This window comes from Paramacrobiotus metropolitanus, unplaced genomic scaffold (assembly GCF_019649055.1).
Source record: "Paramacrobiotus metropolitanus isolate TYO unplaced genomic scaffold, Prichtersi_v1.0 Parri_scaffold0000092, whole genome shotgun sequence".
Lineage (NCBI taxonomy): Eukaryota > Metazoa > Tardigrada > Eutardigrada > Parachela > Macrobiotidae > Paramacrobiotus > Paramacrobiotus metropolitanus.
Window position 1 is genome coordinate 227,209 of NW_026570312.1, and position 15,291 is coordinate 242,499.

The window sequence follows — 15,291 nt, forward strand, 5'->3', positions numbered from 1 at the left end:
GGTCTCCGGCACTCCCGAGACCAATGGAGAGGAGCATTCCTCCGACCTCATGAACATGGTAGTGAGCTGCCTGCTGAAATGTCCCAGCAGTCGCACTAAGCGGCTGACTCTGTCGAATATAGTTTTATTCGAATCCGATGATTTAGTCCCGCTCATTCAGCACATCCTCCACACCAGCCGAATCCCGCTGCTGGTGTTCAACAGGTGAGATTATCAGCTTCTTCTCTGTCGTTAAGTCCGGTTGGTAAACAAGAAATAAACACTTTAATCGGCAATAGCCACTAAGATAATGATTGCGAGCGCCGGTACACTGCTTGATACATACTTGAAATTTAAACATTAAAAAAATAACCAAAGTCTGTATCTTCTCTTGGGCTAAAAGCCTCAAAGATAACGTGCTCAAAACAGCGGAGGAAGACAAATTATATCGAGTTATACGAAGTACAGCCGCTAGAAAAACGGATTCCGTACATCATCCGTCTTCGAAACAACTGGCCGAATAAAGCAATCGCACTAACGAAACTGTTGCTTCACACATAAGCGGCACAACCGTTACAATACATATCGGGAAGATTACAGTACTAGTACTTTTTTTATTGATGTTCGGCATCAGTCATAATTCATATCTTTACAGTCGTAATTCATATCTCTGCGGCCAACATTGCACAATTAAGAATTAAAAAAATAACCGAAATCAGTATTATCAGCCAGTTTATCCTTGCCCGGTAAAGTTCCTAAAACAGCCGCCGCGTTTCCTTTAATAACTGCGAGGCTAATACGCTGTTTTAAAAAAGGTCGTGGATCTGCATTCCCCGGACCTCTCCTTTGTTTTCCGTTCAAGGAAGCTGACCAATACTCTGGCTGTTTTGCCGAGCATTCCCAGGTTTCCGTTACAGTACTTATTTAATGTACAGATATTTACAGTATATAGACAGATTATAACAACCTTGCGCAAGATTACAGTATGTTTGCACGATTTTGTAGTGAAGATTAATGCCGGTTGTATCTATGTACGTATTCTGTAAATTAATTTTACTGCCCTTTAATGTCAGACAATACTGAAAAAAGGAAAAGAACAGAAAAGACCTACAGAAAAGAACGTACAACAGGACTTTTTGCATCTGAGAAAAACGACAACCAAAACAGCTACTGCGAACGAAAGTTCGATCGTTATATCAAAACAAAACCGTAGCTACATATTCGCCCCTTGCTTCACAAGAAAAATACTTTCACAGTGAGCACTTGCAGTAAGAAATATTAACAGCACACCTATCAGTCCAGTAATGTAAAAATGCCGTCGCAAAGAAGGTAAAACAGGAGCAATCGTATGTTGATCGCACAAGTTGGAGAACTTACCGGCTGGAAATAAATCAAGAATACGAGTAACTACTGTTTATGCTCGGCCGGTGTTTCACGAATTAACAAGGAGGCTAAAAATTAACCTAAGACTGCGACAGGCGCGCTACCAGTTCAACAAAGCCGGACTGGGCAGTAACCAAAGGCTCCTTGACTTCCTGCAGAGCGGCCACCGTCAGCGTGGTCAGCCGGTTGACATCCACTTCGCCGAGAGTGGACAGCGTCCACTCCTGCTGGCGGTAGTGTGTGGACGCGCGCGGATCCGGGCTCTGGTACCAGTTGAGCGCCTGCGACAGTATCCACGTTAATACAACCGCCGGCGCTGAGAGTCTAACCTGCACTGCTGAATTCTTAGGTTTCTTAGGTTTCTTAAATTCTTAGTTTCTTAGTTTCTTAGATTAAGAACTCTTAGATTTCTAAGACATCAGAAGTTCCTCGAAAAACAATAAAATCGAGAAACCGAAAAATTTTAAATACAGTAACCTAAGAACACATTCAAGAACCTGAGGAGCCTAAGAAAACAAATAAACTGGAACACCCAAGAACCCTAAGAAAACCTCACAAACTACGGAAACCTGAAAAAACATAAGAAATTCTACCTGGATCTCAAAAAAATTCACCATAAAGAGTCAGACCAAGAATTTTATTGGTTGGGCCAAGAGAAGCCTCTCAGTGCATTCTTAATCCTATACCTCATCGACCATGAGACAAAACTGCACAAATACAAAAACGAAACTGTTAACAACAATGTAGGACTAAATGGTCGCATAGCCCCATACCCAGCATTCTGTACGCAAGCGGTGCAGCGCACTTGTACGAAACGGATATTTTGAACTCAGGCGTACAGTGCACTGCGCTGCATTCGTATTGAATGTGGAGATGTTGGGTATGCGACCATTTTGTCCTAAGCTGTACCTAACCTACCCTCACAATCTGTTGCAACGTCTCCTGACGCTGCTGCGCAATGCAGTCAGCGATCCATCCCGCGATCCCTTGCCCATCCAGCGGCCTCTCCAGCACCAGATTGCTCTCGAAAACCTCCCACAACTGCAACTGCACACCTTCGAAGGACGCGTCCTTGAACGCATACTCCTTAACCGCAGCTGAAAAGCTGTGATCTTGCAGCGTAAAGTCCTTCCACACCACGCTCTCGCCTAATCCCGAATAGGCCACCGCCAAGCGCGCCATGCGCTCGACCAGCTTGCCGACGAACGCCCGGTCATCGCCGAAACGGCACTGGTCCAGCTCCAGCACCGGGATGCGGTTGCCCCTGCGGATCTGCTTTATTAGTTTGATGAGGTCCTCGCAATCGTCCAAATCCAGACCATCGATTCGCGCTTTCTCGGTGCGAGGTCTGAGGCATTTCAGCAGACAGTTCACCACCCAGTACATATGTTGCGGGAAACAATCGGCTCCGTATACCGTTGAGTTTCCGGAGACCCGCAGATCGGTGGCGTAGAACCCGTTAGTTAGAATGTTGTTCCACAGCTGACACACACGGCGACAGCGGACGCGCCCGATGGTGTCCAGCGTCTGGAAGATCTCCAGCCACATTTCAATGGGAAACGCTACTTCCCGTCCACTAACGGCTGCGTCGTCGTGTAAAGAAATCCAGCCTGCGTCATTTAGGGCACCACTCCCTAGGTGGCGGCGTATCCATTGCAGTGTAGCTGGGGAGCAGCTATCCGGCGTCTCCTTCATCGCTCCTTTATAAACTTTTTCCTACAAAAATTACCTTCAATTTAAAACCGTTTATTATCTTCTTTCCTCGTGTTTTTGCTATTTCTTCACTAACAACGTATAATTTAGGACATTCTTCCCCTTTCCGCCACGCTATTAGACCGACTGATAAGAATTTCAGTGGCAAAATCGAGACACATTTTTTGTACACGAGGAAACCGCTTTCTAGTTGACAGGTTTGCGATTCAAAACTTTAGAAAATAAATAGATAAATAGTGCGCGACAGGAACACATCCAGTTCAGAACAGACCACTAGCACTGGATTCGTACAGCGAAGCGCTTGTTTGCGCTATATAAAAATTAAAAACTAAAACGTAAAACAAGCAATTCACATTTTTCTGCCCTACAATTAAATAAGGAGACTCAACGAGTAAATAAGGAGACTCAACGACGACATTATAAAAAAACCTACATACCAGTTGCTTGGTGGTCAGCGGAGCAGCACCCGTGTACTGCAAATAGACCAGGGTCTGGTTGAAGACAGAGATGCACAGCACCCGGTTGCGTCGGCCGCTCACTCGGCACTGGAAGATCTGGCGGACCGCCTGGGACCCTTCCGCCCAATAAACCGCTGGCAACGGACAGGAACGGACGACAAAATCCTCCGGCTCCACACGCAAATCCGTCAAGCGTTCATCCGTGGGCTGTTCGCGTATCTGAAACACTGGGACGAGTTCCCTGATGATGCGGCCGTCGGGCAATCGCACCTCCACCAACGGCGCCCAAATTGGGTCGTACTCTCCCAGGGACGCGATCGTCCCGGGATACCATGTCCAGGGTGCGTCGGGATGCTGGCGCAACAGCACCAGCACGGTGTCACCCGGGCGGTGGGCCCCGTAGCTGAAATCACCATCACAGCAGAAAACACGGCCGTATTCGACGAACTGTGCCCGCTGCGCGCTACACCCGAAATCGATGATCAGGCCGCCGTCCGCCACGTTGATAACGTCGCCGTGCTGTAGTCGGCCGTCGACAAGGACGTCCACCGCGTTCCACGCGCCGATGCGGTGCTCGTTGTCCCCGTAAATAAACATCGCGATGATAAGGATCGAGAGCGGGGTTCTTCAACGAAATGCAATGCCTCTATCGACACAATTAAATCCAGTGTCGCTTGGGAAAGAGATTCTGTTCTGCTCGAAAAATTATTCACGAAAGATTGATTTAACTATGTGTTAGGAAATTATGGATCTCAGAGGAGAAAATTTACACGTGCGAATGGCTGAGTGAGGGACTTCACCAGTCAGATGACCTGATCCTAAGGAACGACCGTCCACGGAAACTGGAATTCCAGGGATGGAATCCAATTTCCAAATCCGCGCTCCATGCGAGCGGCTCGGATTTGGAAAACGGAAAATAGGAAATCCGTGGAATTCCAAGTTTCGCTTGGAATTCCAGATTCTTTGTATTTGGAATTCCAAACGCACAGAAATGTCGGGCAAAAAACTAAAAACTGAATTTGTTTGGTGTTTTTCAATCGGTAACTACAATATTTTCTGTTTAAAAAATGACCGTCCCTATTCAGGTGCTGCCCGGTAAACAAAACAACCCGCCAGAGATATCGAAAAAAGTCATATTGTAAGATTGGTACTCATGCATAACTCGTACAGTATCAGCAATAAGTTACCAGTGTCCGTTTAACCGCACTACCCCAATGCTGTTCGGGTACAGTACTTGGTAGTATAAGCAAGGTGGTATAAGTACCGTTTTGTCATTAATTTTCTAAACTAATCAAAAAACAAACATACATATCGAAAGTTAATGACTTCAAACATGGTTTTGTCGTAACCGCCAAAACTACCCTTTTTCTTTTTTTGTGGAATAGGTCAAGAAGTCTTCTTTGATCTATATGAAAGACGACAATACCTGTGCTTTTTAAAAAAAAGATAATTTCGTTGTATTGTTCTCTTGAACAAGATAAAAGCTTGCTGCGAGATATCCAACGACCGCGTTCAGTAGGTAACTATCTGCAGCTGCCGAATCTGAACTTTACAGTACTTACTGTATCTGTATGATACGTACTGTAGAGTGTAGACCGGCGGTATCTGTACTATACTCTAATAGTTTAATATTACTGTCTTTATTTACGAAATATAGATAATTCTGTGTCCCTTTGCTCTGTTTGGAGGATTGAATGGATTTTCAAGAGATGAGTGCTCAGTAATTAAGCAGCTGACGACAATTGAAATGGTGTTTTATTCATAGTTATGTAAATAAATAGCTATTTAATGCTATTCCAACGAAAACACTGAAATCCTTGGATTTACGGAAATCCATTTGGATTTCCATAAATCCACGGATTCCATGGAATTCCATGGCAATTTCCTTTCCAAATCCTTTCCACGGGCGCGAGCCCGTGGATTTGTCCTCCTTACCTGATCCAGATATCGAATTTAGGCTAACCAGTTAACGTAACCGTGGCTCCGGGAAGGGATAAAGCTGTAACCGCGGGAGGTTGCTGTCCAGTTATTTTGGCATCCAATATGTATTTACGGAAACGTTTGGAAATTGGAAGCAACAGAAGCGGAAAGCTAAGTACTAACACCACATCAAAATCAACAGCAATTACAAATTCAACAAGTAAAACATAATAATATTAAAAGCCGTAATTATTCTTCAGGCTATCGGACTGAAGTCGCGACAAAGTGCCTAAAACCATTCTCCGCGCAGTAGCAGCAGCGTATTTTTGGACGGAAAATGTTTCGTCAACTTCTTTTTTGTTAATCTCAGTTCTCATTCTTTTTCTACTTGAATCCATAACGTAGAAAAAAACTGGTGACCGACCGAAAACTGAAACGAGATAAAGCTCTGATTTCTGCAGTACTGCTGGTGTGACCCGAATATTGCTACAAGTTTTGGAGCAACAGATACTTTGTATCAGTAAATCTAATATCTTTATAGCAGCCACATCTTTCACTGCCAAGCAGAGCTAGCGCTGCTTCATCCTGCACATGTTAAGCCATGGGCGCGGTACAGATACAATGCGGAAAGTGAATATGTTATACAGTATCCGCAAAAGTAGAGCTCTATGGTAGTGCGTACAGTTAGTACAATTTGGACGGCTTTTTTCGTACAGCAATCTAACTGACAAAGATTCCTTAACAACCAAAAATTCCCGCGGAAAGCGTTGACCAGCAATCCAGCACTGGCTGTATTCGCCGGCTCCAGATGTGCAACAGCTCGACAGACACCTGTGATTTTGTTTCGAATCACGCTATCGTTTTATTTAATTTAAGTATCAACTTCCGCGGTGACATTCACGTGTGATCTACCCGTGATAATGTGTGTAATGAAAAGATGGGACTAGGAAGTGAGAGGGTGATTTTGCATTGCCCGAAAACAGTAATGTTTTAGTGCCAAAATTAACTCTGGTTGATTGATTAATCCAGCAGCATGATTTATGCGCGCGTTACGAGCTCGATCTACTTACCGCATACAGGGAACACTGTACGCGAGAAATCTAACAACGCGGGCCACAGCAGTCTGGTCTTGGGTAAAGATGCGCATTGTATACGCCGATCACAGCAAAGCACCGTAACCGTAAGTACGCATATATCACCAGTTCTGTATTCCCCTTTCGTCCACACGAATCCCGCTATCCCATCACCTGACAATTCACATTCCGATCAAATCCCCTCTCCATCACATCAGGGCGGGATCACACCCTATATCTCAGTCACTCAGTGCACCAGCTGATCACCACTGCTCCTTACAGCTCACCGTTAAGGATCGATATTGATTATCCGAACCATGGAAAAGGCAGCTGCAGAAGCCTCTTACACGGGACGATATAATTATTATGGTCATGCCGTGCATTCACATACCGTATATTGATTTACAGTACTGTATATGCGAGAGCAAGCCTAAGAGCTTGCCGCATTCAGTGAAGACTTGAATAATGCTCGATTTCTGGCTTCCTTAAGGCTACTGCTCCCAGTTTATTGTATTGTATCTGGTGCTGTTCGATGATAGTCCGGTGCCGTGGACGTCCAGGATGACGATGGTGCATTTTGTCGTGGACTTATTGTGGATTTAGACTCCCAATGCAACTTCCTTATTGACTTGGATTTTCTCGAACAACACGCAGACTGCTTACCGTTTGACAGACGCTTCGAGAACATCGCTTCTTGTTTCATAGCCACCGGAGATGCAGTACAAAGCCTTCCGAGGACAGCGCATGGTACAGTCACTACGAGATCCTTTTAACAAACTTAGCGATCCTCTCTACGCTGCTCTTGTCGTGCTTATCTCAGGGTATTCCGTCATGCGCTACTACGACGTAAATCTTTTTGACTGTTTATTGTGGCATTTCGTTCGCTCCCATTTTCTATGTATATGTATTGGCGCATTGGGGCCCCTCAAATCGCAGAAAATGGTCCCCGCATTTGCCATAATGCATCATGGGAAACATTAAGCACCGTAACTTCGCATCGTTTTCCATGTTAAGAATGCACAATAATTCCATTAGAATGGAAAAATGCATGTAATGCGACTTTTACCACTAGAACTGTCTGCCGCACTTTAAGAGCAGGTTATTTGTTGCAGGTACACTCAATTTACAAGATCGCTTATATGCTGTTCTTTGGACAGTTTTTGATGCACACTGATCTCGCCATTTCTTAATTGGTCCTTATCTTGTGGCACCGAGTTCGACTACCACATTCCTTTTCTAAGCGACGGGAAAATACTGGTGCCAGCTTCCAGTTTGACACAATTGCCAATGCCATAGTCAGCGTAACTGCATCATTCCCGATCCTCTTCATAAGCCAAATCGTATCACTTAACTTGGCCTGACTCTGCGTGGTGCAACGTTTTCTATAGTAATATAACTAACGATGTCGCCAAAGTGCCGATACGGTAAAGTTGAAATCCGGAAATGACCCAATCAACTATATGACTATGACCTTCCTCAAACTAACTTTGCATTATGCATCTAGAATTACAATAAATTGTGTGATTTTTTACTGGCTTTGAATTTCCGCTGAAGCTTGATAATGATACTTGCGGACAACTTGAACTTTTTCGAATTTGCCCGAGGTCTATTAGTTTATTTAAATATCTCAGTGTATTTTTAGCGGAATACGTTTAATCCTGCAATAGCCAATTCAGATAACACAAAATGTGCGCTGGTAGAAAGTAGTTAAAATGATTAACACTTTATAAACTGCAAGGGTAATAATTTTGTGAGTTAGGAACCTGTCTGTTATTTTGCAAATCTGATAGTTGATTCTGATTTTAGCCATTGCACAGGAGCACGTGCCGGTCTCCCTGCTTCAAGAGGCCATTGACAACATGGCACAACTGAAGGCTCAGCTGAATCTGCTGCAAAAGCAGTTCCAGCAGCTGCAGGCTCAGCAGAATCAGCTGTTGCAGAAACAGAACCAGCAACTGCAGGCCCAGAATCAGCAGCTGCCATCCCTTAAGGAAAAGACAAGATGCTTTTGCAATTTAACAAGTGCCTGCGGGAAGACATCGGTCAGCTCCGGATAAGGAACGCCAGATTGAAGGCGACCGTCGACGCCCAAGGGACCACCATCACTGCCCTACAGTCCACGATTGCCAACCACCAGGCCAGAATCGTCAGCCTGGAGGCTGCTGTTGGCGCTCTGGGGACCACCATCAGTGCCCAACGGTCCACCATCGCCAACCACCAAGCCCGGATCGTCGACCTGGAGGCAAACATAAGCACGCAAGGGACCGCCATCACCACCCAGCAGGCGACCATCGATAAGCTGGCGGTGGCAGTGAAGGCCATGCAGCAGGATCTGGCTATTATGCGAGCAGATCAGTGATATATTTTCACAAGCAAAGTTTTTTCAACTGATAAAAGATGGTTTCTGAAAATTTCGTTGTCTTAAGGAATACTTTCGTGACCACTTAACGAGGACGAATAGAAGTACTTCCAGTATGCAGTGGCTGATAGATGCGAAAAACCGAAATACAGATATATCAGACACTATCTTTGTCTTGGCTTGTTTGCTTCCGGTAGTATGACATACAGTAATATGCAGGAAAATGAGCGTTAAACTCCTTTGCACGAGTACAAATGTAATGGCGTTACATTCTTTGCTGGTGTTATACATTCTTTGTGGCATGAAGCCCAGTGACGACGGCATTTTGTAGGCGGTGAGGAATCTCCCGTCTGCGACGGGTCACCATGTACCCCGGCTAGCCGCCGTCATCCTTGGCGGGCCATCGTCGGAGATTCTGCTGGGTATTTTTATGTTTGGTGTGTGGCTATGACGACGAAGTTGAAGTGCGTTTCCCCACTCTAGCGACTGCCGCAGTTAGTCATAGAGTGCGTTGTCACGGTCCGGCTTCCGCACAGCAGGCCAGTTTCTAGAAAGCGCATGCTTGTCAATAAACTAGTTTCGTTTCGTAAATCAGCACCAAGACTGTTGGTTCTGGTTTGCTGGGATGTTGTACATCGTGACCTTTCACTCGTACATTTACGCAGTACAAATTTTGCGACAGAATGTATGTCTGCGCGTAGACGGTTTTAGCCAAAGCGAAACGACAAAATTGAAAGTCTGGCGAGCGTGAGTCATTTTGATCCGCTGATCAATTTAATAGAACCATTCAAGGGGAAGAGCATGAAAATATCGTTAAAGAAGTGGTTTTACGTGTTGCGCGTAAGTACAGTTATAAATGCTGAAATATGGAAATGTAACAGAAGTTTCAGGTGGTTTCAAACTAAAGAGAAAAAACCAAATACCGTATTATACGGTTTCTTGTAGTTTTCAAGTTGTAAGGACATGCTCTTGCCTCAATGAGAGCGAAAGAACGGCGTAGTGTAATAGCAAGCAATTTCCCGCTCAGCAAACTTCGGCACCGCTGGTACAATAGTCTTCATCCGTAATTTGCAGTAAATATAGTGCGCTCCTAGCTTCCATTACTCGTTAACAGCAGCATTTGCGTTTGGATTACTTGTTCGCTGAGCGAATGCAATGGCGATAGTATTTTGCCAGTCCTCTAATTTTTCTGTACAATACAACAAATCAAATAATCTGTTAACATTATTAATTTCAAATGCATGCAAAAGATCGAGTCAGTTTAGTAGTTTACCCATCTTACCAGGGAACATTTTCCTCCTCCAAATTCAAAAAATTCTCATGTTTTGTAAAATGGTAGTGTACTATTGGAGTATGCTCCAAAAAATAGTTTTAGCTGCCATCGTCAAGCGGGCGGGGCCAGACAACAATTAAAAGTTTGCGTACTATCACATACTGTGTGATGCAGTGCACTTGCAGTACAAGACGATAAGAGATGCCGCCGTGCCGGTAGCCTTCCTATCGTTCGTTCCTGTTGACGGTGACGAAAAGACCAGTATGATAGGAATAATTACCGTAATAACCTATCCTAACGACCTTACTCAACGACAGGGTATGAACTGATATATCAATGTGGCATAACTAAGCTTATGAATCTACGCGAAGCGAGAAACCGCATCTGCGACGATAATTTAATTACAAACTCCAAAGACTGCTAAAATGGACTGCCAGAATGGAAGAACTGGTCAACTGATGCCCTAAGTCCTGCTACTCAAGGACTTATGGGTATAGGCGCACGCGCAAGACACAACACATCCGTGCAGAAAACCAAACGCAGCCCCAACCAATAGTGAACATTCGAAAAATTACAAGGAATAACAGCAGGTACGAGTGAAGAGATTAAAGTACTGATCGCTACGAGTAAGGCTACATTCCGTCAACGGGAGATTAGCCATTAATACTCTGGCTCAAGGCGTCCGCCGTCAGTGTCGTCAGTTTCGTGGCATCCAGGTCGAAGATGTTGGACACGGTCCACGTACGGTGCCGGTAGTGGGTGGACGGGCGCGGGTCCACACTCTGGTAGCAGTTCAGTGCCTGCAAGCATTCGATTGTCAGTACTAGTCCATGCAGCCGGACAACTAAGAGTGTGACATATTTCCCCGTACTCGAGTTCGGAAGACGCTTTCGCTGCGGGAGATACTGCTGCTGAGACATTTTGGTTTAGGACAAACTGCTTTGAGACTCTGTCGCTGTGCGACATTTTGCTGCCCGTGCCAGACATAATTCTCCTTGAGACGATCGAATAGTGTGACATTTCAGTGCATAAGAGTTCAACGCCCTTAATTTTCAAAAATTTTCAAGCTTTCCCAAACAAATTTCTTGTTCGTTCTGCTGATGTTTTCTTGTATTATCCTAATGTTTTTTCATATAATGTTTCTATGTTTTCCTTCCTTTACTTGGTTCTTTAAAGTTTACTGACTGCTTTAAAAAACTTCGTAAACTATTTGTCTCATGGTCGAGATGTCTCGACGTCGAAACGAACTGCGGCGATGTGTCTCGCGGCGTGATGTTCTGCCGATGAAAGATCGCGCGGTGGGAGAAGTTACCAATAAAATGCTTTCGACTAAACCAGAATAACATCCTTCTACTATTTGTCTTCGGCAAAATGTCGCGGAGCCGCTAATTCACGCAAGAACGTCTCGAAATTAGGAAATGTAGAAAAAAAGACCTAAGAAACCATAAGAAAACACTAAAACCCAAAGAATAGTAAGAAGCCTGCCGGTCAGCAAACTGCTGACAGGCAAAACAGAGGCCGGACCGTCATGGACCTGACATACTACTCAGATCACCTATTTACTAACCGTCACAAGGTGCTCCTCAATCAGCTCGTCTTGCTTGTGCGCCATGCAGACAGCAATCCATTCCGCCAGTACTGGCCGATCGAGCGGCTGGTCAAGCACGACATTACTTTCGAAGACATCCCACAGCTACCTGTCTGTTTCTTCGCGCGACTGCGCCCCGAATGAATGTTGTCCCACCACTGCCAGCATACAGATAATATGGTAGCTGTTGTCATAGATAACGCACTTTTTTAATATCACTCTGTCGCACTGCGAACATTTCCCGATCAGCTCAGCCATACTCTCATCTAAAGACAGCGTAGACGTCGTGCTGATGGAACGGTTATCTCGATTGTCGAAGCTGCACTCGTAGAGCACCAGCGCCCGTATGCGGCTGCCGTTGAGGATCTCATTTAGCAGATCGAGGTCGAGGCAGCGGTATATTTCTAGGTCCGTAATAACCACCACCTCGGTGGCGCTGCAGAGGCAATTCAGGAGGCAAGCCGGCAGCCAGTACAGGTCGATCATACGGAATGGCAAAATGCCATAATCCGCGTGTTCGCCGGACACGCGCACATCGGGGAAGTCAGCGTCCGTGCCGAGGATTATGTTCCACAGTGCACAGACCCGCCGACAACGGATACGGCCGATGGAGTCCAGCGCCTGAAAGATCCCCACTAACAGTTCTGGCGCTAGCGGAAGGCTCGCTCCATAACTGTTATCGGGATTTCCGGGTGGATCCGTCAAGTCAAGCAGCATATGCTGCGTTGCCATGACTCTGCGATCACTCTTGTTTTCGCGCTGGGCTGAGGCGTAAACCTTTTCCTAAAACAGGGTTACGGTTTAGTCTGCAACAGTCTGTCTGTAACGGTTTAATTCTTTTAGATTGGATCTAGAAACGCCGCTGTTAAGGGATTTGGCCCGGTACATAGCACCAAATTCGTGTACAACCACGGCAACTTTCGCTGTCACGCACTCTCAGCCACTTTTCTGCATTGCTTCACGGTATCTTGTAGCTAAAGGATTTGTTCACGTAGGTGACCAGTAGTCAAGAAAAATTTAATTGCAAAAATACATTAATGTGAACCGGTATGCATGAGCAGGACCCGGTCTATGCAGGCCTGAGAGCTGAAAAAGTCACGGGACGGTAGATAAGACGTAAAATCTGTTTGCGCGCGCAGCATCCGGTGGGGAAGTTATGGGTGAACCAGAATTCCAAAAATTTTAAGTGCATTCCGGTATACCAAAAGTCTCATTATGGACCGATCTCCTTCAAATTTTGTACGTTAATGTACCTTATGGAGAAAAATTTTTCAAGCTTCGTGAAAAACTTGGTGCTGCCGCTGTTTGTATTGCAGGTAGAACACGCCAAATAACGTCCCTCGATGAACATCCCTACGCAGTGGAACCCGTGGACACGTGCACCCCAGACGGACGGAAGTTCATCAGCGAGCGCAGCTTTGCTTATTTGATGGCGCACTTGTGGAACGAAATCAAGCTGCCCCAGGAATCATACAACCGCATCACCAGTTTTGACTCTTGCCTGAATACTGTTGAATGGGCGGATTTAAAATGGACTAAGCGTTTCCTTCAACTTCATGTTGATCATTACTGTTTACTTTAAAACTGTTGTTTATGTCTGCGATGTTTTATATGTAAGGCTATCACTCATGTGATAGCCTTTCTCCCATGTTAGTCTATAACCTCGTGCAGGACATCCCTGATTGTTGTAGACATTAATCTCATTAAACAAACAAACATAACCAAGAAGATCGTTCTTACATCGATCCGATGTTCTGGCATGTTTTTCAATTTTTAAAATGAATTTCAAAATTTAAAATTCATTTAAAATTTGAAAAAAATCGTGGAAGTTTTAGAAGGAACTGAAGTGTTAATATTCAGTTTTTCGATTTTTTTTAAGATCTAAATTAAATTCGAGTTTTTTTAGTTCTTCTGATTGCTTTGAAGTTTTTTACAAATTTTGTACGATTTTTCAAAACATCCTATAAAAGATTTTTTTTAAAAACGGTCCATCTCCCGGCGGATTTACAAAATTAAGCTCCGCTTCCACCGCGGCGATTTTTCTGCCTAAACCCGCCCCATTCCTTTAAAAAACGTCATTCCGGGCCTGCCCAAATCGAATTACTGAAATCTTACCACTTTGTCAGGTTCCAAAGGATTCCCATCGTGGCGCTGCACATAGCATGGTGTCTGACTGCTGGGTGACAAAGAGATGCATATTTTTGCAAGATGTGTATTTTGCCTTTAAATTAGCTAAACGGCAATGATGTCAAGGATTGTTGTTCTTGTTACAATCATGGGAAGCTTTGCTTAGTTTTGCATATTTTGCTTTTCGTTTGCCGGGAAGAACCAAGAATGACCGCACTGAATCCCTTGCTACGTTAATTAAGTCCAACATCGCTAATTATGAGTCAGGTGTAAAGGATATTCCCTTAGCTACAGTTCAGCCACTAAAGCCTTTTGACTTGCAAAAATTTGTGCAGGGAAAAATCCAAAATGGCGATGTATCGGGTGCTGTTCGCGTTCTTTGCTCCGAAGACGCCTTGGCACCGCGCACAGCAGCTACTTTCGCAGAATTACAGAACAAACATCCGGGTGCCGACCCAGATGCCTGCTACCCTCCATTGTCTTCAGCTCAGGCCGAACCAGTTAGCCGGTGTTAGAGGTTGGTGCTGCCTTATAGATAGGCAGAGTCGCGCCACTTCCGTTGCACTTTTGCGCACTTGCACGTGCGAGTTGTTTTTTTGCTTGACCGATCTGCGATCGGTTGCTCATTCACTGGAGATCCGCGCTGCCAGAATTTACATTCTGACAGCTTGTTTGTTTGGCGCATGAGATTTGCTTTCTGGGCATTGTGCCTTTATTTCTTTCTTCGAAATAAATAAACGATCGTTTTGTGGCGCTGGTGTTTTCCTTGTTTTTCCTTACGAGCGTGGACACCACGCTAACATGGTGGAGATGCAATAAGATTCCCGTATCCCTTCATATTTTCGATTTAAATTTACTTGGCGCGTAGTCAATAGCGCGCATCAGCGGAATTCTCCGTACTGGCCATTCAGTCTGCCTTCAGCCTACAGCGAAGCGTGGACGTTAGCCATACGTAAGCGACGAGGAAGTCCTAATATCAGCAGCCCGACAACGCGGAGCTCCTGAGCCGATTTCCCGTCAACACCGCACCGAATCCGTCTCCGCTACATACCGGAGGGAAGCCCCGACAACAGGCGAGCTTCCTAGTGGGAACAGGAGCGGGAAAAGAAAGTCTGCGTCCGGACGTCAATTTCGGAAGCAAGCAAGCAAGCGTCGACCGCATCAGCTACAGTCACGTCAGCTAGCAGGTAAGCCAAGCTGCAAACTGCAGATATCGATCAGGGTCGTCTAGGCCTTGTTACCGAATAATTTTAGAAGGAAAATTACCGATCCTTTCTGAAATTGCTAATCGAATACAGAAGCTGTAAAGCATCTGTAATATATCGCCGTATTATCGTAATTGTCGATAATATCACCGTATTATTTTCGATTTTATTACCGAAATTATTAGTTGATTATTTCCTAGTAGAAATACCAGA

General features: G+C 45.0%; 1 protein-coding gene and 1 long non-coding RNA gene across 2 annotated transcripts; one reads left to right on the top strand and one right to left on the bottom strand.

Moving 5' to 3' along the window:
• Positions 1-1,180: 1,180 nt before the first annotated feature.
• LOC129596601 (uncharacterized) lies at positions 1,181-4,164 on the bottom strand. Its single transcript, XM_055493927.1, has 3 exons — positions 3,513-4,164; positions 2,281-3,078; positions 1,181-1,643 (listed from the first exon to the last, which is right to left on the bottom strand). Exons 1-3 carry the CDS (start codon positions 4,128-4,130, stop codon positions 1,443-1,445), a joined length of 1,617 nt encoding a protein of 538 aa, XP_055349902.1. The 5' UTR covers positions 4,131-4,164; the 3' UTR covers positions 1,181-1,442.
• A 2,733-nt stretch (positions 4,165-6,897) lies between these two features.
• LOC129596580 (uncharacterized) lies at positions 6,898-9,622 on the top strand. Its single transcript, XR_008691456.1, has 3 exons — positions 6,898-7,273; positions 7,639-7,950; positions 8,333-9,622. It is a non-coding gene; the product is annotated as an uncharacterized LOC129596580 (long non-coding RNA).
• The last annotated feature ends 5,669 nt before the right edge of the window (positions 9,623-15,291 follow it).